Source organism: Dermochelys coriacea, chromosome 1 (genome assembly GCF_009764565.3).
Source record: "Dermochelys coriacea isolate rDerCor1 chromosome 1, rDerCor1.pri.v4, whole genome shotgun sequence".
NCBI lineage: Eukaryota > Metazoa > Chordata > Testudines > Dermochelyidae > Dermochelys > Dermochelys coriacea.
The window spans coordinates 15,339,332-15,366,756 of NC_050068.2; the positions used below are offsets into that span (position 1 = coordinate 15,339,332).

At 42.9% G+C, this 27,425-nt stretch overlaps 2 protein-coding genes across 5 annotated transcripts in view; one reads left to right on the forward strand and one right to left on the reverse strand.

The window, feature by feature from the left end:
- Positions 1-315: 315 nt before the first annotated feature.
- KCTD21 (potassium channel tetramerization domain containing 21) lies at positions 316-13,574 on the reverse strand. Of its 4 annotated transcripts, none has more exons than XM_038412218.2 (2): positions 13,441-13,574; positions 316-2,023 (listed from the first exon to the last, which is right to left on the reverse strand). In XM_038412218.2, exon 2 carries the CDS (start codon positions 1,991-1,993, stop codon positions 1,211-1,213), a length of 783 nt encoding a protein of 260 aa, XP_038268146.1. In that variant the 5' UTR covers positions 1,994-2,023; positions 13,441-13,574; the 3' UTR covers positions 316-1,210. The 4 variants fall into 4 exon arrangements, with proteins under 4 accessions (XP_038268146.1, XP_038268137.1, XP_043360020.1 ...); XM_038412209.2 differs by having other exon boundaries at positions 13,371-13,505; XM_043504085.1 differs by lacking the exon at positions 13,441-13,574 and adding an exon at positions 13,197-13,362.
- Positions 13,575-13,689: 115 nt separating this feature from the next.
- The window catches only part of USP35 (ubiquitin specific peptidase 35), a 65,370-nt gene continuing 51,634 nt past the window's right edge, over positions 13,690-27,425 (forward strand). The window contains exon 1 of the mRNA XM_038383855.2: positions 13,690-13,871. The gene's annotated coding sequence lies outside the window, so the exon portion shown is untranslated. The remainder of the gene's footprint in view (positions 13,872-27,425) is intronic.

Genomic DNA, 27,425 nt, shown 5'->3' on the forward strand with positions numbered 1-27,425 from the left:
AACTATTTAGAAGACATTTGAGGCTGACACTCTCTATCTTCTTAATTGTCTCCAGAACAAAAAATGGCAGGTTTCAGAGTAGCGGCCGTGTTAGTCTGTATTCGTAAAAAGAAAAGGAGTACTTGTGGCATCTTAGAGACTAACAAATTTATTTGAGCATAAGCTTTCATGAGCTACAGCTCACTACATCGGATGCATTTGGTGGCCACCAAATGCATCCGATGAAGTGAGCTGTAGCTCACGAAAGCTTATGCTCAAATAAATTTGTTAGTCTCTAAGGTGCCACAAGTATTCCTTTTCTTAGAACAAAAAATGTTTTCAACAGTATCCTCCAGACACACATGCCATTATGAGAAAGATCAAATCTAGTTATCTTTAATGCATTAGAGCATAATTAGTAAGGGTTTAAGTGTATCCACAGCATGTTTAAACAAAACCCACGTATACAGCATTATTCTTTCTGCCATGGCATCCTTCGTCATTTGTGATACAAATTGCCCAGTGCAAACATGGCTACTCCAATAGAAGAATAGGACTGAGGCTTCATTACAGGGAAAAGAAGACTTCAGTTTAAACACTCTAAGCCAGATTCTCTGCTTCCTTTCATGGTCATTTATACCTGTGTAAAAGTGTGTGTGAAATCTCTATCCTGCTGACCTGGTAGCATTCTACATCCTCTCTGGCCAGGTATAATTGGCTGCTACTCTGAAACCTGTCTACACAGTGTGCAACATGGTGGAGAATCAAATCCAGTGCATTTACAACTCTGCAGCTTTATAACACTGCACTGGATAATCTCAAGGCAATCTGTAAACCTCATTATTTAAGCCTCACAGAATTCTTTTGAAGTAGGTTAAGTATTATTATCCCTGTTTTCCAGTGGGAACATGGAGTCAGAGAGAAGTTAAGTGACCTGCCCTCAATCACACAGCAAGTCAGTGGCGGAGGCAGAAATGGAACCCAGGACTCCTTAATTCCTAGACCCTGCTCAAGCCAACAGACAACATTCCATCCATCTAGACTACAGACATATTCTGAAAGGTCATTGGTAAATTCAGTATAGGAAAATCAACTCACAGGTAGTGATTCTTAGTACACATTATCACATGATTTTATATTAGGCTGTTTGTTACAGTGTCTTGAAGTGGGTCTTAAAATGAAACACTGTGTTTGGTTATGTCTATTCTGATACCATAACAAAAGGCTATTTCTACTTGTACCGAATTAGTCGAATAATCTTATTATTCATGAAATCAGAGGCATGCGGGTGGGAGGAATCCACACAAAATCCATCACTCATGGCTATTTTTAGCACCTCTTCTACAAATACCTGGAAGCTATTAATTTGCTTATTAGCTGGTACCACCCAAAGTCTCTTTAAGTTCTGTCTAGTATACTCCTCTTCTGGCAGGCCTTCCACAGTCGCGACCCAATCCAAGGTCAAGTGGTTGGGGTCCTGCAGGTAGCTGGATATTGAAGACAGGTTGCCATTGAAGCAATAGTAAAGTCTGGAACCCAGGAGCTTCAAGAATAGAGATGACGTGCTGAATATGTGGGCACTAAATACTTCCATGTTGGAGGAAGACAGGCTGTAGATCTGGGGCGCTTCCCGAACAGTGAAATGAACTGTCTGTGTCCTCTGATCCAAGGTGATGTTGAGCATGGCGTTCTTCTCAGCTTTGGAGAGCTCCACCTCCTTCTCTTGCAACGCTTCAATCAGCGGCTGGACCTGATAAAAATCTGCCTCCCGTCGTAGCAAGCCCATTTCCTGGAAGTCTTCAGGGAGGTCCAGGTGGGAAGTTCTCAAGAAGTTCAGGATGTAGCGGAACACTTTGCCATCTCTGTCAATGAAGCAGTTGCCTTGGCTATCGCTCTTGGTTGGCATCTTTCCACTGAACATGGCACCCAGCATGGAGTCTGGAAAACTAGTCAGGGTAGACAGGGAAGTGGTGTACAGTTTTCCTCCAACATTGAGAGTTATAGGTTCTGACATGTTGAAAAAGTCACGATGCTGGGAATAATACTGGGGGGGAAAACAAGACAACACGTTTAGGGGTTCAGAACAGCCACTTTGGGGAACATCCTTGATGTACAAGGATATATATCTATTTCTATGTCTATATCATTATGAAAACCACAGAAGTTAGAGATGGGTAAAGTTTTAGAGGTTATCTTGGACATATGGGAGAAAAAGACAATTTTGTTCTGGCTCCCAACAGACATTCAGAAGGGCTTTGTCCAGTTCATTTTAATAACGGTCTTAAGTGAGGTGCTTCCATCACTTCCCATCCAAAATGAGGGTAAAATCCTGGCCCCACTGACTTCAGTAGGGCCAGATTTTCATCCTGGGTCCACCCAATCCCATATCCCTCATGCACCCAAAACTTCCACTGAGCCATACAGAAGTTTGGGGTGCATAAGAAATAAGAGATCAGGAAACTTGCATATCTTTGGTGTTCCCTGCATGTGCTCCATTTAGAGTGCAAGGGTGTTACCAGAACCACAAAAGTTACCATAGCAGAACATCACAACACTGCTTTGTATTGTCTTCACCATGTTACACAAGTGTGCAATGATGACAAGTCCTAATCACACAAATGTCGCAATGCACAGTCAGGATGTTGTGCTGCCAAACACATATGGCTGTCGACAGCTCCATGCAATAATTAAGTGGCTCTCCAGTTCTTCAAGGTTCACTACTATCCCAGTCTAAGAGGTTTCACCGCTCAGAAACATTCCGGACCATATCTCCAACTAATGTAACCCAGCACAGCTCCACTGCAGTCAATGAGGATATATGGATTTTCAGCAGTTGAGGATCTGGTGCTCAACCTACTGTTTCCTTTCCTCAGTTTCATGTTCCTTCTAGCTGGGGGTTCACAGTCCAGTCTAATCAATGGCTCCCCCTCCTATCCAGAGATACAAGGTAGCTGTCTTCTATAAGCTCATGCTGCAATATGTATGGTCATTCCATAGACAGCTGCCAAATTGCTCCCTGTAGAATACACTTTGAGTGGAGGCATTTCAGTAATTAGATATGGAATAATGAGAGATACTGTGCCACCATTATTGGCTCTGTAGTCATATTAATACACATAGCAACAACGTGATCTTATACTGTAAAATCAATTCTCCACTGGCTAATACCAAAGACAGTAACTGTGCTCATCTCTCCTTTCCTCCAAGGATCTCTAAGCACTTGCAGACATTTGTAAGTTAAGGTTCACAATACCCTTGTGAGACAGGTGATTGTGATCACCATTTTACAGAGGAGGAAACTGAGGCACAGAGCGACTAAAGCCTCGATTTTAAAATGTATGTGTGCTCAACTCAAGACTCAGCCTGGTTTTGGAGAACCACTGTGCACGCATTACTTCAACAGGGGCAGCCGGCATTCAGCACCTCTGATTAAGATAAGGTGTTAGGTATCTGAAGCTGAGCACCCAAGAAGGGAGACACCCCTCATTAAAAGAAAAGGAGTACTTGTGGCACCTTAGAGACTAACAAATTTATTTGAGCATAAGCTTTCGTGAGCTACAGCTCACTTCCTCGGATGCATTCAGTGGAAAATACAGTGGAGAGATTTATATACACACACAGAGAACATGAAACAATGGGTATTACCATACACACTGTAAGGAGAGTGATCGCTTAAGATGAGCTATTACCAGCAGGAGAGCGGGGGTGGGGGGAGAGGAAAACCTTTTGTAGTGATAATCAAGGTGGGCCATTTCCAGCAGTTGTCAAGAACGTCTGAGGAACAGTGGGGTGGGGGGGAAGGTTAAACATTCCCCCCCCCTGTTCCTCAGACATTCTTGTCAACTGCTGGAAATGGCCCAACTTGATTATCACTACAAAAGGTTCCCTCCCCTCCCCCCCCGCTCTCCTGCTGGTAATAGCTCACCTTAAGTGATCACTCTGGTTACAGTGTATATGGTAACACCCACTGTTTCACGTTCTCTATGTATATAAATCTCCCCACTGTATTTTCCACTGGATGCATCCGATGAAGTGAGCTGTAGCTCACGAAAGCTTATGCTCAAATAAATTTGTGAGTCTCTAAGGTGCCACAAGTACTGCTTTTCTTTTTGCAAATACAGACTAACACGGCTGCTACTCTGAAACCCCTCATTAATAGACACTTAAATTTTGATCTAAGCAACTTACCGAAGATCACAGAGGAAGCCATTGCAAAAGCCCAGATCCAATTCCTAGCCTTTTGTCTAAACCACAAGTATAGCCTTCCTCCTCATACCTGACATTCCTTTAACCCGTGATGTACATTAACCCATTAATGGATGGATGGAATCAGATCTGCTTGAGCACATAGCAGCTCTCTGAGCCTGCGGAGCTCTTTGCGTATAAGATCACTAGTTAGATGCCTGTGTATAGCTCGAGATGAAGGCCTTGAGCTTTAGTACCAGCCCCACATGTATTTAATAAAGTTGGGCAAGAAGAACTCCTGCATGTAGACAGACACTTCACTACAAACCCCACAGTACCTGTGGCACATTCCCATTATTAGCTACACTGGAATGTTTTGTGAAAAAAAAATTAGTTCCTAGGATAAAACTATTTTTTCCCCAACCTTAAACCCTGCTCTCCACTGAAGCGTCACCATAGTCCACTGCTCATGAAGAATTCTATCTATATTCTAGAGCAAGTAGATGAGTCAAAATTATATGAGGGGGTGGCCTACCTTGGCTCTGCAGTTCAATTGACAGCTATGTGTTTTTCCAAGAACTGATACTCTGGCTGTAAAAAATTGTTATGAATGAAATGTGACATTCCAGAGATCTGTCCAGGATGAATGGGGTTTTTTTGTTTTCTTTTTAAAGTTTAATCAATCAGAGAATAAAATCACCATATCCTACTATATGGAACACGGAGAACAAGCCTATTCCTTTGTGTTACCACCACATTTCTCACCCTCCTTGCAGGTCCTGACTAGTTGGAAAGAGAAAAGTGTGATGTTTTCACTCAGTTTGTGGGACAATCTTCACTTTGGCACCATTAAGTGTCAAGAATTATAAAAAGAAAAGGAGTACTTGTGGCACCTTAGAGACTAACAAATTTACTAGAGCATAAGCTTTCGTGAGCTACAGCTCGCTTCATCGGATGCATTGAAGTGAGCTGTAGCTCACGAAAGCTTATGCTCTAATAAATTTGTTAGTCTCTAAGGTGCCACAAGTACTCCTTTTCTTTTTGCGAATACAGACTAACATGGCTGCTACTCTGAAACCAAGAATTATAAAGTGAAGGTGGCTGGTTCAGATAATTAGCGATAGGATATAGAGCCTTTTTTCTCTAGGTCCTGGTTCAAATCCAACCCATGTTTATATTGACACAAAGGCTGTTTGGTACCCTATATAATATGAGGGATGGGGAGGGTCTCTCAGTCCAGTTCCAATGGACATAACATAACTGGCCCCTTTGTTGTTAGTCTGAGTGGAAGGGGCCAAAGACTGAATGGAAACTAATCTGCTCTTTCATCCTTGAAGATAGTTATTTCCAAGTCCATATGAAGAACAGCTATATCCCAAATACAGCATATCGGTCTCCCAGGATATCATAATTTTTGCACACACTGGATTCATTTAAAAAAGATTTCTGGATTGACTAAAACATGAAAATATTTTAAAAACCCCAAAGTGGATTAAGTTTTTAGATTTTTTTTTTTTTGCACTCTGTAGCAAGTTGTCTTGTAAAATTGAATTTGCATACAATGGGCCCAATGTCTGCTTTTGTTTCCACTTTTTGTTTCCTTTATAAAGCTTCCTATCTTTGCAATGCTGTACAAACAAGACAAATCTGATTATCTGGCAGCCCAGGACAACCAAAAACCCCAGTGCAAATGACAATTAGTTGCTAGCTGCTGGACACACTACTGACTTGACATTATTGACCAACACATCTGACCCTAGGCTGAGAATGAAAATGGGCCTCTTGCCTCACTTTTCCTGTAAGCATTAACTAAAGGCAGATGAAATGGATGACTTAGCAATCTAACCTGCTGCTTTGCTGAATTCCTCACCGGGGCATGATGTGTGGGCCCCATCCTGTACTATCAGGATCATGCACATAGCTAATGTAATAATAAATATTAGTTAGCTCTTATATAGTACTTCCAATGCAGGACTTAACTGCCATTCAGTAATATTTATGAAGGAAGTGAGGTGGGTAGATGGCACTCAGTCTTGGATCAGCAGCAATTCTCAGCAAATGTACCCAGGATAACTAAGTGCAGATAACTAAGTGACATGCATCCGACGAAGGGGGTATTCATCCACAAAAGCTTATGCTCCAATACGTCTATTAGTCTATAAGGAGCCACAGACTCTTTGCCACTTAGATTCTCTTTGAGGCAGAGACTTACCACATCACAACTTGGGGTTTGACTATATGGCCACAGTGTGCAGGAAGCTGGGTTGTAAATCTACAGTGTAATAGCCAGCCACACACTCACTGTCCACGTGGACCCTGATGACACACACTAAAAATTCTATCTTGTGCTTTGATCTACTGTGGTTTCAAACAGCAGCAGATTAAAGTGCACTAGGAAACTTTTAGTACACAGAGTCAATTATTGCATGGCAGGCTAGTGCGCTTTAGAATTATACCTCATCTTGCCACACACTAACTCTCGATGTAGACAAACCCTTAGAAACAGCAACAATTAATTTTAGCAGCGACAAAAGAAAATATTCAGTCCAGTCATGTATTTTTGCAGACAATGAAATATGGAACCCAGGTTACCACGGGACAAGTCACCTTAATAAAGAACTCCCTGCCTGTCCAACTGGATTGAGAAAGGGGCTCAAGACTTCTAGATAAAAACGTAGAGAGAGATTGTCCCCACTGTCTATACACCGCTGTGGCCCCTTAGCCAGCTGGGGGAGCATTCCATCAGGACAGGCATGACAGAGAACAGCTGTCGTCTGTCCTGGACAAGGCCCAGAACGTGTGGTGTATCAAGTAGAGGGGAAATTCCATAGCAGAGACCATGGAGCTGCCACAGCTAGCCTAGGCAAGGCTGCTGAAATTTAGAGCAGCTCTCTAGGCTGCCTAGGTCACACCAGTCCAGAACTGGGAAGGTGCAAAGGTGTCTTAAAGCACCTTTGTCTCCTCTTCTCTATGTGTGCTGCACAGGCTGGGGTACAATGTGAGGACAGCTGTCTTGGCTGACATGCTGGGGATGGAGCCTGAGACCTCCCGAGCTAAAGTACGAGTCTCTATAGGCTTGAGCTAAAGAGCCAGGCTTGGTAGCTGGGGGCTGTGACAGACTCACTATCCTCTGTGAATGGGGGCTAAAAGAGTGGGGTGGGGACACGTAACACACACTGAACAGTGGGTTACACCAGTACAGAATCTCACTTCAGTATATTTAGCCCTTCTATAGCCCCTGCCATTCAAGGATCTCGAAGCACTTCACAGTACAATCAGTAACTAAGCTCAGGGAGGCAAGTAAATAGCATTATCTTCACTTGGGTGACCAGATGTTCTGCTATTCGGGGCTTTGTCTTATATATGCCACTATATCTCCTCTCCCCTCCCTCCCCCTAAAAAAGTGTCCTGATTTTTCAGACTTGCTATTTGGACAGTGAGGCAGAGAAAGTTTAAGTTGTGTGACCTTGGGCAAGCAGCATTTCAGTAGCAGAAATCTTTCTCTCCCAACTCCTAGTCCTGTGCTCAGGTCACTAGACAGCATGTCTCTTGGAACAGAATGACTGAGACATGCAATGGATCTGTATTCAGAGTAGCAGCCGTGTTAGTCTGTATTCGCAAAAAGAAAAGGAGTACTTGTGGCACCTTAGAGACTAACAAATTTATTTGAGCATAAGCTTTCGTGAGCTATCTGTAGTGCCCATTGTAGGCTATAATACTGAACTGCAGCCTCTTTGCTGAACAGAGCCAGGACATACGGTATGCACGATCTGCTAATACAAAAAAACCATAGGAGCTCACTCCAGTTCTGCTAACTCTGATGAGTTTTGAAACGGCATCTTTGATGGGTTTTTATGAGCACTCTTCTGAACATTGACCTCCTTTAGCAAAAACAAATCAAAATCAAAATCTGTTTGTGGGAAAAGCTTATTAGATAGAAAATGGCCTGAATGTCTCTAATCTGTTTTGATATCATGGAGTTTTCTTCTAGTCCTACTGCTTTTGACTTGGCAATAGTGTTTACAAACGTTACAGAGGAAAGAGTTTATTTCCCAGATTCCTTTGACTAAAATCAGTGCAGTATCAGTTTAATACCCAATACATTCTCCATCAAAGGCCTAAGTCCTGTACTTACAGGAGGACAGACTCCTTGATCCCATCTTTCCCCTAAAATTAAGCTGTTTCATTATTTTTCTCAGTGTTTTCTGTGCTGGAGTTTCTTCCCATTTCTTGTTTGTGTTTTTTTTCCCACTCCTCCCCAAAAATATCCTTTTTATTTCTGTCAGTTGTCCTTTCCTCCCTTCCTCCGCCCCATCCCATCTCTTTTCCCTCTTCCAAAGGTCATGTGGTCTTGGTCAAGGTGGGCTTGTCATGGATAGTGGAGCTCCCTCTGCTGCAGTTGGCCTGAGGTAGCTGCAAAAAGGCCCATCTCTTCTTCTCCCCAGCCCTTGCAGTGGTCACAGTCCTTATTGGCACAGGGAGCAAGCTTGGTCCTGAATATGGAAGTGCTGTCATAGACCACCAGGCCAGCCCCAGTCTGTACAAATCTCACATCCCATGCCAGCTATCTTCTACCCTTGATCCTCACTGCTTACCCCTCTGTCTTTTTCCTCCCCATATCTTTGTGTGCTCCCACCTCCACCCCTTCTCTATATCCCACTTCCCCTCTCTACCCTTGGATCACATCACCACTAACAGGAGCAGAGTGAAACTGATGCGACACTGATGAATTTCATTCTACTGCTTGGGAAACAGCAGGTTGCTGAGCCAGTGGAAGATGCACATTAGCTCATCTCTTCTCTCCCAACTGTGTAACTCAGATTGCTCTGAGGGTGGATCATTCCACTGCTCTTGCACTACACTATCCAGCAGGAGCAACAGAGTGAAAACGCCTAGTCTTGCATCAATTTTACTCTGCTGTTGCCAACCCCAGTGTGGAAATGCTTCATGTAGGATCAATGGTACATATATGAATCTCCCCATTGGGATTTTCTTGCAGGAGAATTTAAACAATGCACAGATGGGATGGCCGCCATATTACACCACATTCAACCCCCTAGATAATAGCAGACAGCAAATCAAAATGGTTTAAAGCGATTGCATGTAGGATGGGCTTACAAAAAGTACATACTGCCAGATGAATCTGACTGCATTATTGGAGCTTAATTCTAGCAAGAAAAGCAATCTGATAAATGCAGCCAGTCAACAATCAGTCTCATCAATGCAGCCAGAGTCACACTGAATTCAATAGGACACCTCATTAGCACAAGGGCCTTCTTACATGGGTCAGATTGCACCTTTATGCAGAAAGGGAAAGTGGCACATGCAATCTCGTTGGATTCTTGTAAAGCATTTTATACAAGTGTCAGTGGACCACAAAATCTTACTCAAAATTCATTCAAATTAACTTTGGTAGAACAGAATGATATGGCTTAAAACTAGGTAAAGGACCAGCAAAGGACAATAGTAAAACAGCATATTATCAGGTCAGAGAAGGTGCCTAGTCAGATACCACAAGATACAAGTCTGGTCCTGTTGAACATCTTCATTGATGCTATGGAGAAAGGTGTCTAGAGAAAGTTAATGAAATCTGCATGATACCAGATAGGGAGGAATTGCAAATGAGTGAGGAGAGAGAGGCAACCAAACAGATTAGAAAGTATCAAAGTGAGATTTCAGTCTGGAAAAAATGCAAGTCAGTACCTCTGAGGACAAATATGAGTGTTCACTGGGAGAGAGACCCATGAAAAGCAGTCATGCTAAGAGAGACAAAGGGGGTGATAACATTACATGACATGAACCTACAATGTGTTATGGCAGAGGGAAAAAAGACCACTAGCATTTTGGGCTGCAGAGGCATTGTCTCGTAGAACAGAGAAGTAACAGGCTGTGGGCGTCTTCTCACCAGGAGGAGTTTAACACAACTGGAAGAAATTCAGAGCAGTAAAGTAACAGGCATCTGTGAACTGGTGGCATTGGATTATAATGAAAAGTTAAAGAGAGCTTAATATGTGTAGTTTAAGAGAAATCTCAGGGTACCAGACAGTCTGCAATGTATACACCAGCAAGAGAAATGAATTATTTAGGTTTCAGAGTAGCAGCCGTGTTAGTCTGTATTCGCAAAAAGAAAAGGAGTACTTGTGGCACCTTAGAGACTAACAAATTTATTAGAGCATAAGCTTTCGTGAGCTACAGCTCACTTCATCGGATGCATTTGGAGGAAAAAACAGAGGAGAGATTGATATACACACACACAGAGAACATGAAACAATGGGTTTATCATACACACTGTAAGGAGAGTGATCACTTAAGATAAGCTATCACCAGCAGCAGGGCGGGGAAAGGAGGAAAACCTTTCATGGTGACAAGCAAGGTAGGCTATTTCCAGCAGTTAACAAGAATATCTGAGGAACAGTGGGGGGTGGGGTGGGGGGGAGAAATAACATGGGGAAATAGTTTTACTTTGTGTAATGACTCATCCATTCCCAGTCTCTATTCAAGCCTAAGTTAATTGTATCCAGTTTGCAAATTAATTCCAATTCAGCAGTCTCTCGTTGGAGTCTGTTTTTGAAGCTTTTTTGTTGAAGGATAGCCACTCTTCGGTCTGCAATCGAGTGACCAGAGAGATTGAAGTGTTCTCCAACTGGTTTTTGAATGTTATAATACTTGACGTCTGATTTGTGTCCATTCATTCTTTTACGTAGAGACTGTCCAGTTTGACCAATGTACATGGCAGAGGGGCATTGCTGGCACATGATGGCATATATCACATTGGTAGATGTGCAGGTGAAAGAGCCTCTGATAGTATGGCTGAAGTGATTAGGCCCTATGATGGTGTCCCCTGAATAGATATGTGGACAGAGTTGGCAACGGGCTTTGTTGCAAGGATAGGTTTCTGGGTTAGTGGTTCTGTTGTGTGGTGTGTGGTTGCTGGTGAGTATTTACTTCAGATTGAGGGGCTGTCTGTAAGCAAGGACTGGCCTGTCTCCCAAGATCTGTGAGAGGGATGGGTCGTCCTTCAGGATAGGTTGTAGATCCTTGATGATGCGTTGGAGAGGTTTTAGTTGGGGGCTGAAGGTGATGGCAAGTGGGGTTCTATTATTTTCTTTGTTGGGCCTGTCCTGTAGTAGGTGACTTCTGGGTACTCTTCTGGCTCTCTCAATCTGTTTCTTCACTTCAGCAGGTGGGTATTGTAGTTGTAGGAATGCATGATAGAGATCTTGTAGGTGTTTGTCTCTGTCTGAGGGGTTGGAGCAAATGCGGTTATATCGTAGAGCTTGGCTGTAGACAATGGATCGTGTGGTATGATCTGGATGAAAGCTAGAGGCATGTAGGTAGGAATAGCGGTCAGTAGGTTTCCGATATAGGGTGGTGTTTATGTGACCATCGCGTATTAGCACCGTAGTGTCCAAGAAGTGGATCTCTTGTGTGGACTGGTCCAGGCTGAGGTTGATGGTGGGATAGAAATTGTTGAAATCATGGTGGAATTCCTCAAGGGCTTCTTTTCCATGGGTCCAGATGAAGAAGATGTCATCAATGTAGCACAAGTAGAGTAGGGGCATTAGGAGATGAGAGCTGAGGAAGCGTTGTTCTAAGTCAGCCATAAAAATGTTGGCATACTGTGGGGCCATGCGGGTACCCATCGCAGTGCCGCTGATTTGAAGGTATACATTGTCACCAAATGTGAAATAGTTATGGGTCAGGACAAAGTCACAAAGTTCTGCCACCAGGTTAGCCGTGACAGTATCGGGGATACTGTTCCTGACGGCTTGTAGTCCATTTTTGTGTGGAATGTTGGTGTAGAGGGCTTCTACATCCATAGTGGCTAGGATGGTGTTTTTAGGAAGATCACCAATGGACTGTAGTTTCCTCAGGAAATCGGTGGTGTCTCGAAGATAGCTGGGAGTACACGGCTGCTACTCTGAAACCAGACCTAAGAGTGGCTATCCTTCAACAAAAAAGCTTCAAAAACAGACTCCAATGAGAGACTGCTGAATTGGAATTAATTTGCAAACTGGATACAATTAACTTAGGCTTGAATAGAGACTGGGAATGGATGAGTCATTACACAAAGTAAAACTATTTCCCCATGTTATTTCTCCCCCCCACCCCACCCCCTACTGTTCCTCAGATATTCTTGTTAACTGCTGGAAATAGCCTACCTTGCTTGTCACCATGAAAGGTTTTCCTCCTTTCCCCCCCTGCTGCTGGTGATGGCTTATCTTAAGTGATCACTCTCCTTACAGTGTGTATGAAAAACCCATTGTTTCATGTTCTCTGTGTGTGTATATCAATCTCCCCTCTGTTTTTTCCACCAGATGCATCCGATGAAGTGAGCTGTAGCTCACGAAAGCTTATGCTCTAATAAATTTGTTAGTCTCTAAGGTGCCACAAGTACTCCTTTTCTTTTTACAATGAATGCAGTTAGAGAGAGAGATGCAGTTGTGTGTTAACTGATGACCAAACAAAAAAACAAAGCTAACCTGCCAGTTGTCATCAGAAACTAAACCTTACCAAAAAGTGCACTTGGTTCTATACATGGACAACATCTCTCTGCCTGTACCTATATGTTATTAACCACCAAAGTTGGGCACAGTCCAGTACTAAGCAAAGCAAACTGAACCCTGTACGTAAGGTGTGATTCTCCTCACAGACTGGTGTAAATCAAGAGTAATTCAAATGGTGTTACACTGGGGTAAAACTGGTGTGGGTGAAGAATCAGGTCCATAGCTTGGTATATGGAGGCAGCTGTTGCTAACGTCCCCCAATCATCATTTCAGTCCATACTGGGTAGTCAGTCACTGAGAAGGGGATGTGTATAAGGACCCCAAAGCACTAGCGTTATTAGGGAATTAGGGGTCCCTAGTGCCTTAAAGCTGCCTTTCCACATTACAAACTGCTACTATTACCCAGCAGCAATGCTGTCTCCTTGTTCGCACAAGGGGCTGGGAGTCGCTAGCTCTGCCACTGGCCCTGGGCCAGTCGCTCCACCTCAGTTTCCCCTTCTGCGAGAGGGGGGTGAGGACACTCTCCTGGGGGCGAGGGGAGCGAAGGCTGGCACGGGGCTGTGGCGATCCCAAGGGCTAGTCCAGGGCTGCGGGGCACCGCGGTCTCCCACAAGGCACAGCACCAGCCTGGGACCCAGAGCTCCCAGTCCGTCCCCGCGGCTGCAGAGCCCAGGGCCGGGAGGGGGCCCCATGACTCACCAGCCCCGCAAGCATCCCGCTCCTCGGGGACACCCCAGCCCGCCGGGGGGGGGGGGGCTGCGGCACCCACCTTCTCCCCCGCGGTCCGCGGGCCCCTGTCCCCGGCGCGGGCTGGGGGAAGCGGGACAAACCCAGCGAGGGTCGGCGCGGCAGAGGGAGAAGGTTGGAAGGCAGGATCTAGAAGCCCCGCAGCCTTCCCTGGGACTTGTAGTTCTCAGGACGCCCGGTCTACCGCCCGGCCACCGGAGAGGGGAACTACAACTCCCAGCAGGCCCCGGGGCACAGCCCGCAACTCACCAGCTGGTGTTAAAGGAGACGCAGGCTGTTATTATTGCCTCTGAACAGCTCCGGCCGCGCCAGAGGCTGCGCTTGGGGTAAGTGTGGTTGCAGCAGCAGCAGCAGCAGCGGCGGCGGCTCTGGCTCTGGCTCTGTGGACTCTGCTGCTACTGCAGTAGCAGCCGCCGCCGCCCCTTCTTTGCGGATTGTTTGCAGTGCAGTAAGGTATTTATTGGCATAGCAGGCAGGACTGCGGAGGGTGGGGTAATAAGGATGCTGAGAAATATTTCGTCTGTGGCGTTGGAAGGGTGGGCGAGTGCGTGTGTGTGTTTTTTCTAATGATTGCAATGCAGGGCACTGACAGTATGCAAGGCAGCATCCTGCTTGAAGTGGGTGGCTAACTTGGGCAAAGGTTTTCATCAGGACAAAGCTTGGGGGCGAAAGAGGTTGTCTTGCGTCCTTTGAGCGAAAGGGGATTGTGGGGGAGAGAGAGAGATAGGTGATATTCCCATTGTGTGGAGTGACACTGGACTCTCTAAGAGAGTATGTGACAAGTACCCCCTAATGAGCTCTGTAACAACAGCATTATTGGGCCAGATCCAATCTATAGTCAGGCTGAACTCTCCTTGACTTTGATAGGAGTTTTGCTGGAGAAATAAAAGCAGGCGTTGGCAAGTAATTTGTTCGCCAGTTTACAAAGGATCTCAAAATGCTTTATGAATTTAGGGATGTACGATGGTTTGTATGTAAACATCCAGAGCCTTTGTAGAGTCCTTTGTGAGAGATAGAAAAGGCCAAATAGACCGTCAGATCTACCACCTTGCCAGAGCTGAAGCTAAAGGGATGTATCAGATATTAATCTGTTATTTTATGTTTTATCATAGGGGGAACATGATATAGATCTTTTCTGTAGTCTTTATAAAGTTGGCTATAGTCTCCGTGTGCACATCTGACTTCTATTGTGAGAGAGAACCCCAGGGTTTGTGTAGGGGGAGGTGAATCTGGGTCTAAAATGAATGACGTATGTCATTGTTATAAACGCACAGTTTACAGGTGTGTCTCCTCCTCTCAGCCAAAACATTGGAGGCACCTACATCTTAGAGTTTTATACAGATAAAGGAAGACAGAGATTTTAAAGGAAAGGAGAGATGTTAGGTCTATAAATACCTTAAAGAAACGACAAGCATGACAGAGGGGAATTATTTATGTTCTCCAAGGACAGTAACAGAGGGTATGTCGGTGTGAAGATCCGGGCACATTAAGGCAGAATCCAGTGACACAAAGGGGTCCTGGGCACGGCAGCCAATCAGAGCAGTTTGATTGGTGCCACTGTCTTGCTCGGATGGGAAGCAAATTATGACTTTGGAATCAAAGGAAAATTAGCCTATCTGGGTGATTTATCTATCTGAGGTTTAGATTGGATATTAGGAAAAACTTTTTCACTAAGAGGGTGGTGAAACACTGGAATGCGTTACCTAGGGAGGTGGTAGAATCTCCTTCCTTAGAGGTTTTTAAGGTCAGGCTTGACAAAGCCCTGGCTGGGATGATTTAACTGGGACTTGGTCCTGCTTTGAGCAGGGGGTTGGACTAGATGACCTTCTGGGGTCCCTTCCAACCCTGATATTCTATGATTCTATGATTCTATGAAAAGGAGAGACTATGCCAGGAAAGCACAGTCAAGTGGTTAGAGCACATTCTGTTCTATATTCTCTGCTCAACCACTGATTTTCTCTGAGACCTTGGGCAAGTCACTTTTGTGCTTTAGTTTTCCTACCTGTAAAATGGGATAATAATCTCTCATAGGGTTTTGGGAAACTAACTCCATCAACATTTGTAATGGTCCTTTATGAAAAGGGGTGTAAATGCAGAATATTATGTATTATGCGGGGGTTGAACTGAGAGGACATATTCAGGGAGCAAGAGGATGAAATGCCGGTGGATCTGCGCTTTATTTAGTGTTATCACACCTTGTGGATGAAAGAAAAAGTTTCAGCTAGATGTTAGAACAAAGTTCATAACGCCAAGAACTGTAAAGCAATGGGCTAGACTCCAGGTGAGTCACAGTATCAAGGGTTCATGGCACCATCACTGCAGAGATGTGAGGACAGGTTAGCTAAAACATTAGTGGGCCTAATGTAGAGTGAGGTCCTGCAAAATGTAGAAAGTCAGAATGGATGATAATAATGATGTAACAAATCTCTGACCACCAGGGCCTTTACAATGGGTACTGTGCAGCCGCCCCTGGCATTTTGGAACTTCATGGCACTCAGAGGCTCCTGCACACCCCTGTCACTAAAAGAAAATCTCCACCAGCTCTTTGCAGTATAGGGAGCCATTCTCATATAATGCAGCAGAGGGCAGTAAAACACATAAACAATAGCCTGCTCACCACAGCAGTTAGCACTTCAATAGGGCCTTTCATCCAAGGATCTCAAAGAGCTTTGCAAACCTGGATTAATTAAGCCTTGCACCCTGTAAAATAGGTAAAGGCTATATAGGTATTATTTTGCCACCTCCACCCCTCCCACTTGAAATGCAGCCATTGTTTGGCATACAACTGTTTAACAGTGCCTGTCATCTCTACACAGACGTTTAGGATGGCAAGTGAAGAATATTGCTGTATCCAACTGAAATTCAAAGTGAATTTAACAAGGCAGAATGTAATTACATGGGGTAGAATCTGGCCCCTTCTTTTATGTAAAACTACCACTGGATCTTTAATGGCCAGGAACATCAGTTTTATGTCTCACCCAAAGGATGACCCAGCTGGTCTCTTATAGGCTTACTAACTCTGACTTTCAGCTCAAAAATCTCATCATAATGGGCCTGATTTTCCACCCTGTTTACAACACTTTATGCTGGTCAACTCTCATGAAGTTAGTGCATAAAACTTGTGTAGCAAGATGGTTCATCCAGGTTAATATGTCAGTGGGTCTCAGGGTGGATAAAAAATCATGATTTAAAAAAATCAATTTTTTAAAATTTAAATTCAGGTTTATTTTTAAAAAAATCTATTTGAAATTGACAACCTATGTTAAGGTCTAGGCTTATTATATCTATTAAAATCATTTAAGTTAAATACAAAAAATAATATTAAGAAGTACATGTTTGCTGCCAACGTTTAAAGAAAGGCAGACCATAGAAATGGTGGCAGCCACTAGCTAAGCACCTGGAAGCAGAGTTAGCTGAAGTATGAACCCAGCTTTTCACAGCAGTAGCATCTTCTGCAGTTGCAGAGAGAATATTTTCTTAATTTAATTTTATTCAACTAGTTCAGATCAATAACTAGTTCATTCAAAATTAAGAAACTTACTGGGAGTTGAGAAAGAAAGCAAGCTTGTTTTCTTTTCCATTCTATGAATAAAAACTAGGTAGGGGCGAGAGGATGAGATTTACTAGTTCTAAAATCTTGAAGGACTTGGTGGTCAGAAATAATCAGTTCAATTCACTACGTACAGGTAATACTTCATTTGTTTAATAAATCAGTTAGTTTTAAATGCCTAATGTGTTATGATAAACTTTCTTCTCTGATGTATCCAGCACATTTAAAATAATTTTATTTAATAAAAAAATGAAATGCTGTTGTGACCCAAAGTGCCTAAGGTAGCCCACAATGAAAATGCCAAGGTTAAGGTAGGCTACAAAAAGCAGAGCAGATTCTCCCAAAACTGGTGGTTAACACTGTAGTTAGATTCACCAAACAGTCACAAATTGTGCACTTGATCCCGCACACTGGTTATCAAGAAGCTTGAAAAAAAGAAATCACACAGCCCCCTTTATTGCATTCCAGTCTCTGGCTCTCAATCAGCAAAAAGGTCCAGTAAAGTGAGAAGTTATTTAAAACTCTGTTCAATATACAAAACTTTCTTCTGATCCCCAAAGGGCCAGCCACATAACCAGATCAATACTAGTTTGGATCTTACCCAAAATACCACACTGCCAACCAAGCCTTAGTATCTAAAACTAAAGGTTTTATTATAAAAGAAAAGAAAGAGAAGAGAGTTGTTAAATGGTCAAAGCAATCAGATATATACATATGACTTCAGAGTCCATATATCAGGTTTTTAGCAACATTGGTGAGATTGTTGACTTGTAAAGTCCCTCTGGAACACATCCAAACCTTGGATGGGTCTATCAGTCCTTTGTTCAGAGCTTCAGTTTGTAGAGAAGTTACTCCAGAGGTGAAAAGAAGGATTGAAGAAAAATGGAAAAGATACAGCTCCCTTTTTATATTGTTAGCCATGTGGCTTGTACATCCTCTGTCCCAAACACAAGCTCACAGCACATGAGTATGGAAAAGCACTTAGAGTAGTCCCCTTTCCAGAGGCATCTCCCTACATATCCTGCTGACTCATAGGCATAGCCTGTGGCAGGGTGGATTTGATTTAAATCAAATTGATTTAAATCATGAGTTAAATTACCTAGTCAGGAAGACTCAATTTAATCATGGATTTCTACATAAAAGTGCATTCTTGTTGGTTGTTATAACCTTAATACATATTCTTCACAACTCAGAGATAGATGTAGGTTTCATTTTTAGAAGGTACACACTATACATTTTTAAAGTGATTTATTTTGAAAACTTTTCAGATTCGTTTTACAGCTATATCAGAAAATGAATGATTGTATGGTTATTTCATTTACCAAAAGTAATTGAAGTAGATATTTATGAAGTCACTGGGAGGTGAACTATCTCCAATTCAACAGGTTAATCATTAATATTTGGAGGATTTTCTTGCCATGCTGTATTAGGAGGAGAACGTCACCAGACAGACATTTAAATTGTTTTATTTAACTAAAACAACAACGTTATGTATTCTGGATTTTTTTCTTCAACAGGAAAACATATAATATTTTAACAAAACAAGCATTTGAATTTTTGAATTTAGTTAAACATTCAAGTTTTTTAAAATCAGGTTTGTTTTCTTAAAATTGTTTTTAACTAAAGTAGTTAAATGAAATATTAAAAAAAAATTAAATTGATGGTGTCAGCCAGGTCAACATGAGAAACTTAAAATATTGGCTTCTGCAGCTAACTCAGTCGTCTTCACCTTCATTTCCTGTTTGTTCATAATCTGGAAAAGAAAAACAAGCTTTCCTGCTTTTTCAGGTCCCAAACAATTTCTCAATTTGGAATTAATTAGTCCAAAGGAAGAAAATATTCTTTCTACACCGGCAGAAGAAGCTACTGCTTTTAAAAGTGAGATTATCACTTCAACAGTCTCTGAATCCAAGTGCGTAAGTGACTGCCACCAGTTCACTGGTGTGACTTTCTTTAAAACATCATCAGCAAACATATTTCTTGAATGGTCCACTCTTAGCTCTGAAGTATATTATAGCATTATGGAGGGATGATTGCCGGATGTCCATATCATAGCCAACTCTTCTTCTTCAGCAGTTAAGGTTTGACCCTAGTACCAAGTATTGATAATATTTGCAAGAAAATGAGCGGGAGATAGTGCTTGTCCCATTTATTTTTTTCATGCTTGTAATTTAACTCTGTCATTGCATATTTCTTTTTAAGATATCACTCAGTTCCTTCCAATTTTCAACAGCGTCATCAATAAAACAGCTCTTTCCCTGCATTTTGTTCAAGGCTACAGAAATAGGCTTCAGGGTCCTCAGCATGTGTTCAACATTTCTCTTCAGCCCAATGTTGAGAACTTTGGCTGTGACAGTGCCATCTATTTTTTCATGATTTTGTTCACAAATTGTCATCAGATTAGGCCAGTTCTTGATATAGTGCTCAAAATCGTCCACTGCTGAGTTCCATTGCACATCTTGTGGGAGAGTTAGCTTGGTTCCTCCCACTTTTTTCAGAGCAGCTGCTACGAAGTGGTTGTTATGGAAGTATTTTGCAATTTCAACAACATTTCTGGAACATTGAAGTCTTTGGCTAGGAGGTGCATCAAATGAGCACTGCAACCATATATTATTAGTTTGGGACTCTCTTCGCTCTCTTCTAAATAATTTCTTCTCATCTTGGATGCATTTGTGACCAAGCTGAGTACTAGACATTTACATTTTTTTTTCACAGTTTGTTATAGCTTATACTACTACTTGTAAGTATTCTGCTGTGTGTGCATTTCCTGATGTATCAGTTGTTTCTGTAAGGAACACATTCCATTCTTCTGTTGTCAAACAAGCATATACAACAGGATCATTGTGGACATTGCTCCACCCATCAAGACTCAGGTTAACAATTTCACCCTCTAGACCAGTGGTTCTTAACCTGGAGTGCACGCACCCCCTGGGGGTGCAAGACATGCCAGATTTTTTTAGAAGGTAAATCATAGAAAACACAAATTAAGCACAGACACTTAAGTACAACTACTTTGTTTCATCAAACCTATGTATTTATTAACATGATACATTTTGAAATGATTATTGTAATATACAAACAGGTTTAAAGAACTGATCTACTTCAACGATTTTTGATAAGGGGTGCGAGAACATATTTTGATTTTTGATAAGGGGTGCAAGGACATATTTTGAGAACCAAAGGGGTGCAGGCTGCAGTAAAGGTTAAGAACCACTGCTCTAGACATTTTGCACACTGCTCAGTTCTCTTTCATACACTTTATTTAGCAATTTGCCTGTGACATCTGCTCTGTTGGGTGGACTGTATCCTGGTCTTAATGACTGACCCATGTTAATGAAGTGTGGGTTCTCAATTATACGGAAAGGACAGTTTGTTGCATAAACAAACAGGGAAATTTTTTCATCAATTACCTCTTTTTGTAACCTGCTGGTTCTTATCACAAACTTATCTATGGTTGTTTCTCGATGATGGAGATTTTTTTTCCTTTTTGCTACAGTGATATACTGTGGCTATGTGACATACATGATGTGACTGAAACACTATCATTGGCAGATAACTCTGAAACTATAGAAAATAATGGTGATCTTGAAAGTGGATAGTCTTCAGAATTCTGTATGTTGAGGACGGATTCTCCTAAACAAAATAAGTCAATGCAGTTTTTTAATTATTATTAACATACTGCTCATTTAGTATTACTCATTGCATTCACTGACACTCTGTACTACTTTAAAGGTGAAATTGTAAAAGGAAGATCTGCCTATTTCAGCTATTTATTTTTTTATCACAACTTTATCTAAAATGATAGTACCATAGAGTAACAACTATGTTTTTTGCTCAAACATGAGGATTCAAGAATAGTCAGGAAGGAAGACAAGCAGTCCTTAAGAAAGAAGTATGAAATAAAAAAGTTTACCAACCTGAAGATCCTGCATGTTCAGACATGTTCCTTTCATCATCTTCAATGCAGCTTCCTCCTGAGAAGGAACGCTTCTCCTGATGTTGTTTAATTCTGGCAATCAGGCCTTGCGTTTCTTTGTTGCACTGTTTGCATTTTGCATGCATGCCTGTCTTACCCACAGGTAGAGGAACTTCATTAAAATATTCCCAAACTGAGTCTCTTTTACGGCCTGTTGCCATTATAGGTTTTCCCTTCTAGTGAGAGAATGGTATGGTAGATCTCAAATCAACGAAGGCTACACTCAGAAAGACCTCAAGACTTCTGGAATATGCTGCTCAAACAGTTTCAGTTTTGTTTCTACTGCCTGTCCCTCTCTTCTCACATTTATCTCCAGACTTCTTCTCCTGTCCAGCTATTCTGCCCCCAACAATCTTCTATTCATTGAACTTTTTGAAACTTTGCAGTTTTAGAGAGAGATAGGGGATTGACTCTGTGTACACAAATTTGCAGAGGGACAACAGGGGTGACGTCTGTTATTTCTCCTCTCTATATTATGTATTTATTTAAAAACATTTTTGCTGTTAACAAGCATGTTATCTGGAGATACAAATCTATAGTTTGAGAACTGCAAAACGAAGCGTCTCTGATGGTATCTTCTAGACTGAGCACTGAGTCCCATTGAGTAGATAGAAAGATTAACCTAAATAATCTATACAGAAGCCCCTGGAATCCCATAAAATTGGGTTCCTAATCCATGAACTATTGGAACTCATTTACAAAACTTTTCTTAAACATTAAATGAATATATTGTCTCATACTACAGAATTAGAATTTATAATCCCTATTCCATGATGAGATACCTTTGAGCTATAATGTATCTTAATTAAAACTATCTTTAGATAGGTTTTTTCCTTAAAAAGCATTTTATCAAAAAAATCTGATTTAAATTAAAAAATCCAATTTTTATCCACCCTGGCCCGTGGCTTCTCTCAATGGGTTCATTGTACAGCTGATTGCCCTTGATGGGTAGGAGCCTTCCAAATTCATGGCTGTGAAAAAAGTGTCACGGACCGTGAAATCTAGTCTCCCTTGTGAAATCTGCTCTCGTCCATGAAATCTGGCTATTGTAGGAGGGGGTCAAGGTATTGCCATCCTTACTTCTGTGCTGCCTTCAGAGCTGGGTGGCCAGAGAGCGGAAAGGTGCAGCTGCTGGCTGGGTGCCCAGCTTTGAAGGCAGTGTCACCACCAGCAGCAGCACAGAAGTGAAGGTGGCATCATATGGGGGGAGTCATCACTTTTTGCAGGGAGTAGGGCCGGCCTTAATGGTGGGTGATGTGGGCAACCGTTCAGGGTGCTGTGGTCACTCCACCCTGCCCCCCAGCCAGCCCAACGCCCCTTTAACCTCCCAGTGCTGGGCCCAAGGCTGGGGAGGGCCAGAGTGGGACACCCCAGCCAGGGGCTCCTAACTGGTGTCGGGCTCCAGCTGCTAGTTCCGGCTGGGCTGGGGAGGAACCGGATTCCTCTTTTTCTGCATGGGCTACTCCCAGGGCCAGGTCATACCCACTTCCAGGAACCTCCCCCGGCTGCAGGAAGCTCTGCAGCTGCTCGTTGGGAGCCCAGCTCTGAAGGCAATGCCACCACTACCAGCAGCGCAGAAGTAAGGGTGACAATACCGCATCTCCCCTACAGTAGCCTTGCGACCACCCCCCACAACCCACTTTTGGATAGGACCCACATGGTTACAACATCGTGAAATTTAAGATTTTAAAATCTTATGATGATGAAATTTCCCAAAAGGGACCATGAATTTGGTAAGACCTTATTGATGGGCCATGAAGCAGACTGGATAGTGTTGATACCAATCTGACGGTGTCACCCAGATATACAGCACAAGTTTGAGATATCAATATATCACACATATTTATAACTCACAATAAAAAGATTATAGTTTTCCACTGATACCTTATATGGCATATCTCGTATGACTCATTGCAATTTTGTAATGTTGTTATCCATAACATTATAAATGGTGACTCATAGTCCATACAGCATTACAGCTGTTTTTGTGTATTTTTAATTGAATTTGAATTTCTATCCAAGTAGCACTTGACACAGATTGCAAGTAAAAAATGAATAATTTAGTAAATAAGACATGCATCATTCACCATTTTCTAACATAATAAAAATTTAAATATTAAAAAATTGCTTAAATAAATGTACCGATATAGTGTATCCTCCTGGCTAGCAAAAAATTTAGTGTAAAGGGCACATTTAGTTGCAATTCAACATGTTTTAATGATTATAAGCTAGAGAGAATAAACCTCCTTGATGTTTATTCTGTGATATAGAGAGCAATCATATCCCCATTCAGCTTTTGTTTTGCTAGGCTAAAGTACACCTGCAAAATACAATTAAAAATGATTATTTAAATCAAGGTTTCCTGCTTGCTGATTTAGATCACTTTGATTAAAATCAATCCACCTGATGAGTCTTAGGGTCAAGGCACTGGATTGAAACTCAAAAGATCTGGAGTCAATTCCTGACTCTGCCGCAGACTGTCTGTATAACCAGGGCCAAATCACTTCATCTTGCTTTTTACGATTTGTATAACAGGGATAATGATATTTCTATTGTTTGTTTTGTCCATTTAGAGTGCAAGTTCTTTGGGGTAGGAACTTTCTTTTCCTATGTGTGTAAACAGTTCCTAGCACAATGGGGCAGGGGCAATGCGCAGAGCTCCCCTCGCCATCCTTCAACCTAGGAGCTGGAGGGACATGTCACCGCTTCCGGGACCTAGGTGGAGCCAGGCAGGGAGCCTGCCAGCTCCTCTGTGTCACCAACTGGACTTTCAATAGCCTGGTCAGTGGTGCTGACCAGAGCTGCCAGGCAGGGGTCTGGTGTGCGGGAGGGTGTGAGAGCTCTGACTGGGGGAGCAGACACCTGGCAATCCTAGTCATAACCTTGTTATATTTGAAGTAGGAGAGCTGACATTGAAACACTGCAAAATGGTCTAAGGAAACTTTGTTGAAAAGCTACTGCTAGAAAGTGGGGAATGGGATGAATATATTTAAAAACAGCCAGAGGGACTTCAATTGAAATTAATCCCAGTTAAAGAAACATTGCCATTGTGAAAAATCATACACTAAGAGAATCCCTTACCTACGTTAAAAAGATCACCTGGGGTTATTAAAAATAAAGCTGGGCTGGGGGGTGAGGGGCGGTGAGGCTGGGCAAAGAATCCAAGCTTCCTATTCACCATTGATGCTGGTTAGTTACATTATTTTGTATACAGTCAATTTACCTTTCTAATTCTGGCATACTATTAAAGTGCAGAGGTGCAGTATTTGTATGTGTCCAGCAGAGACACATTTTAAGGTAAACTAAGTACATATTTTAAATGTTGGTGAAAACATGTCTATTCATATTAGGTTTCATATAAACCCTATGCTTAGGTCCTAAACCAGGGGTGGGCAAACTCCCAGGGGTGGGAGCCTCATCCATCCCTCCAGACATTTTAATCCGGCCCTTGAGCTCCTGCCGGGGAGCGGGGTCCATGGTTTGCCCCACTCTGGCACTCCAGGCGGGGAGCAGGGTCAGGGGCTTGACTTGCTCTGCATGGCTCTTGGAAGCAGCGGCATGTCCCCCCTCCAGCTCCTACATGTAGGAGCAGCCAGGGGGCTCCACACGCTGCCCCTGCTGCAAGTGCCACCCCCACATCTCCTATTGGCCAGGAACCGCAGCCAATGGGAGCTACAGGGGCGGAGCCTGCAGACAGGGCCGTGCTCCGAGGGGGAACATGCCACTTCTTCTGGGAGCTGCTTGAGGTAAGCATCACCTGGAGCCTGCACACCTGACCCCCCCCACACCCCGCCCCATCCCTGATCCCCCTCCTGTCCTCTGAACCCCTCAGTCCCATCTTGGAACACCCTCCTGCGCCCCCAACCCCACCCCAGAGCCTGCACCCCCAGCCGGAGCCCGAACCCCATGCTGAACCCCAACCCCCAATTTCATGAGAATTCATGGCCCGCCATACAATTTCCATACCTAGATGTGGCCCTTGGGCCAAAAATTTTGCACACCCCTGTCCTAAACTATGCCCCTTAACAATTTTTTTTTTTAAGTGGGCAGGTGTGGGAGTACAACAGACCCCAGTGTGGCTAAACGGGAACATAGGTCTCCAAGCTGTATGGTGCTGAGTGCCCTCAACTCCTACTGATGTCAAAGAAAGTTCAGTGTTCTGCATCTCCCAGGAGTCCCTGAGTAAAGGCTGCATAAAATGTTTAGAATTTGGCTTGCAATCATCTTGATTTGGAGATACATAATTAAACAACATTTCAGGAGCATGTTACCTGGAGAGATACAGTACAAGGGCTGGAATTTTCAAAGGTCCCTAAGGGAGGTAGATGCCTCTCTTTGATTCTTGCTTGCTGTGTGGCTGCACTTCTGGACGTTCTTGGCTTTTGATCATGCCACCATAAAGAGAGTGGATGGCCAGAAGCATAATTTAGAGCCACTTAGGGCAGACATCCTATAAATCTGTTTTCCAGGCTTTAGTACAGTGAGTTCTGGGGAGAGCAGGAAGCACAGAAAACATTGTTCAGGCCGTGCCTACCTTGTTCATGGAACATTCTCTATGCACATCACACCTGTGCTGCTCTTTGCACATTGCCGCTCACCTGGGGAGCAGACCTGCAGTTCCTATTTTATGTGACTTTTGCTGCAGAGTTTGCATCATGGCTTTTCTCCCTGATGTTGGAGCCACCTAGCGGAAGGCAGTATTAATAATCATTAATACTTTGTACCTCTGTAGCATCTTCCTTCCACCCCAGGAACTCCACGCTCTCTGTGGCCATGAGTAAACTAATCCTCACAACACTCTTGTTACCACTCCCAGATTACTGAGCAGGGAAGTGAGCATAGAGAATTCAAGAGCCTCATTTTCAAGTCTAGCCACTGACTTTGAGCGCCTTGTTTTTTGAGTACTCAGCTTGAGCATGCCTCTGAAAATCAGGCCCTAATTATGAGAAGCAGGACATCCTAAAATTGAGATACTCAAAATCAGTGGCTAGTTTTTCCCAAAATGACTTGCCTAAGATCATACAGTGAATCGATGGCAGAGCTGGGCCTGAAACCCAGGACTCCAGGCCATCAAAACCACCGTTATCATTTACCACATCAAAAACCTACATTAAAAGAATGTTGAGGTTGCAAAGTCAAGCACCCAAAAGTTAGGAAATGCCAGAATTCAGGTTGCCTGTGCAATATTGTTTCAACCTCTTGAGCATATGCATTATGATACAGGCTTTAATCGCATGATCACCTGGCCTCTTTCACTGCGCAAGAAGGATGGTGCTCCCTGAATGAGTAACTGTTTATTATTTATTTTAACCTTCGATGTGTAGCCCCAGGCATTGTTTACTGTACACCATCCAAACTCTATACTGTGTACAGAATTATTAATGTTGTCACGCGCTTGTCTCTGGCACTGATCAGTATTGCATCTGAGTGCTTCACACACATTAATGAATTTATCTTCACAAAACCCCAGGGAGGTCAGAGTGTAGTGTTTTGTCCACCATACACATGGGGCATTTAGTACATTGCATTATACAGCCCTTTATAAGTGCAAAACATGGCTTCCACTGACTTCAGTTGCAGCTGTAAGGGCTCAGCGCTTCTACAGATCAATTTGGGCACCCAGAAAATGAGGAACAGACTATTAGTGACCATATGGGAAAAGTCTGGTGTAAGTGACTTGCCCAATATCATATAGGTGCTCAGTAGCAGAGGCAGGGAGATAATTCAGTTATTCAGGGCAGCATTCAACTACCTTAATTTTGTGATCATCCCTTTTTGTTCCTGCAGGCCCTTTCCCTCATTCACTGCATTGCACACCTTCCAAATGCTGCAACAAATGAGGCAGGGGCCTTGCAGACAATGGCCTCCTTCAGTACAGAACCCTGATTCTTCCCCAGAGCAAGTCCGTTCTGTGCACTGAATGGAGTGCCTGATCATGTAATTAAAGACTACCATAAAGTAGATGCATGAGGGGGAGAATTAAGTTAGCACAAGCAGCCTTAATTCTGGCATTTCCTAATTTTCGATTGCTTGACATTGCTGCCTGGATGTTCTTTTAACGTAGGCTTTTTTTGGGTGTAATACACGGATAAATATAAACTATTTAAGAGCATTTTTAAGTGTTTTCCTGGCTCCCTCTGAGCCCTGTTTTCTTAGCACCCCCGCTCCACCTTTCCTTCCAATATTATCCTTAATAATAATAGGTTTCAGAGTAGCAGCCGTGTTAGTCTGTATTCGCAAAAAGAAAAGGAGTACTTGTGGCACCTTAGAGACTAACAAATTTATTAGAGCATAAGCTTTCGTGAGCTACAGCTCACTTCATCGGATGCATTTGGTGGAAAAAACAGAGGAGAGATTTATATACACACACACGCACAGAGAACATGAAACAATGGGTTTATCATACACACTGTAAGGAGAGTGATCACTTAAGATAAGCCATCACCAACAGCAGGGGGGGGAAGGAGGAAAACCTTTCATG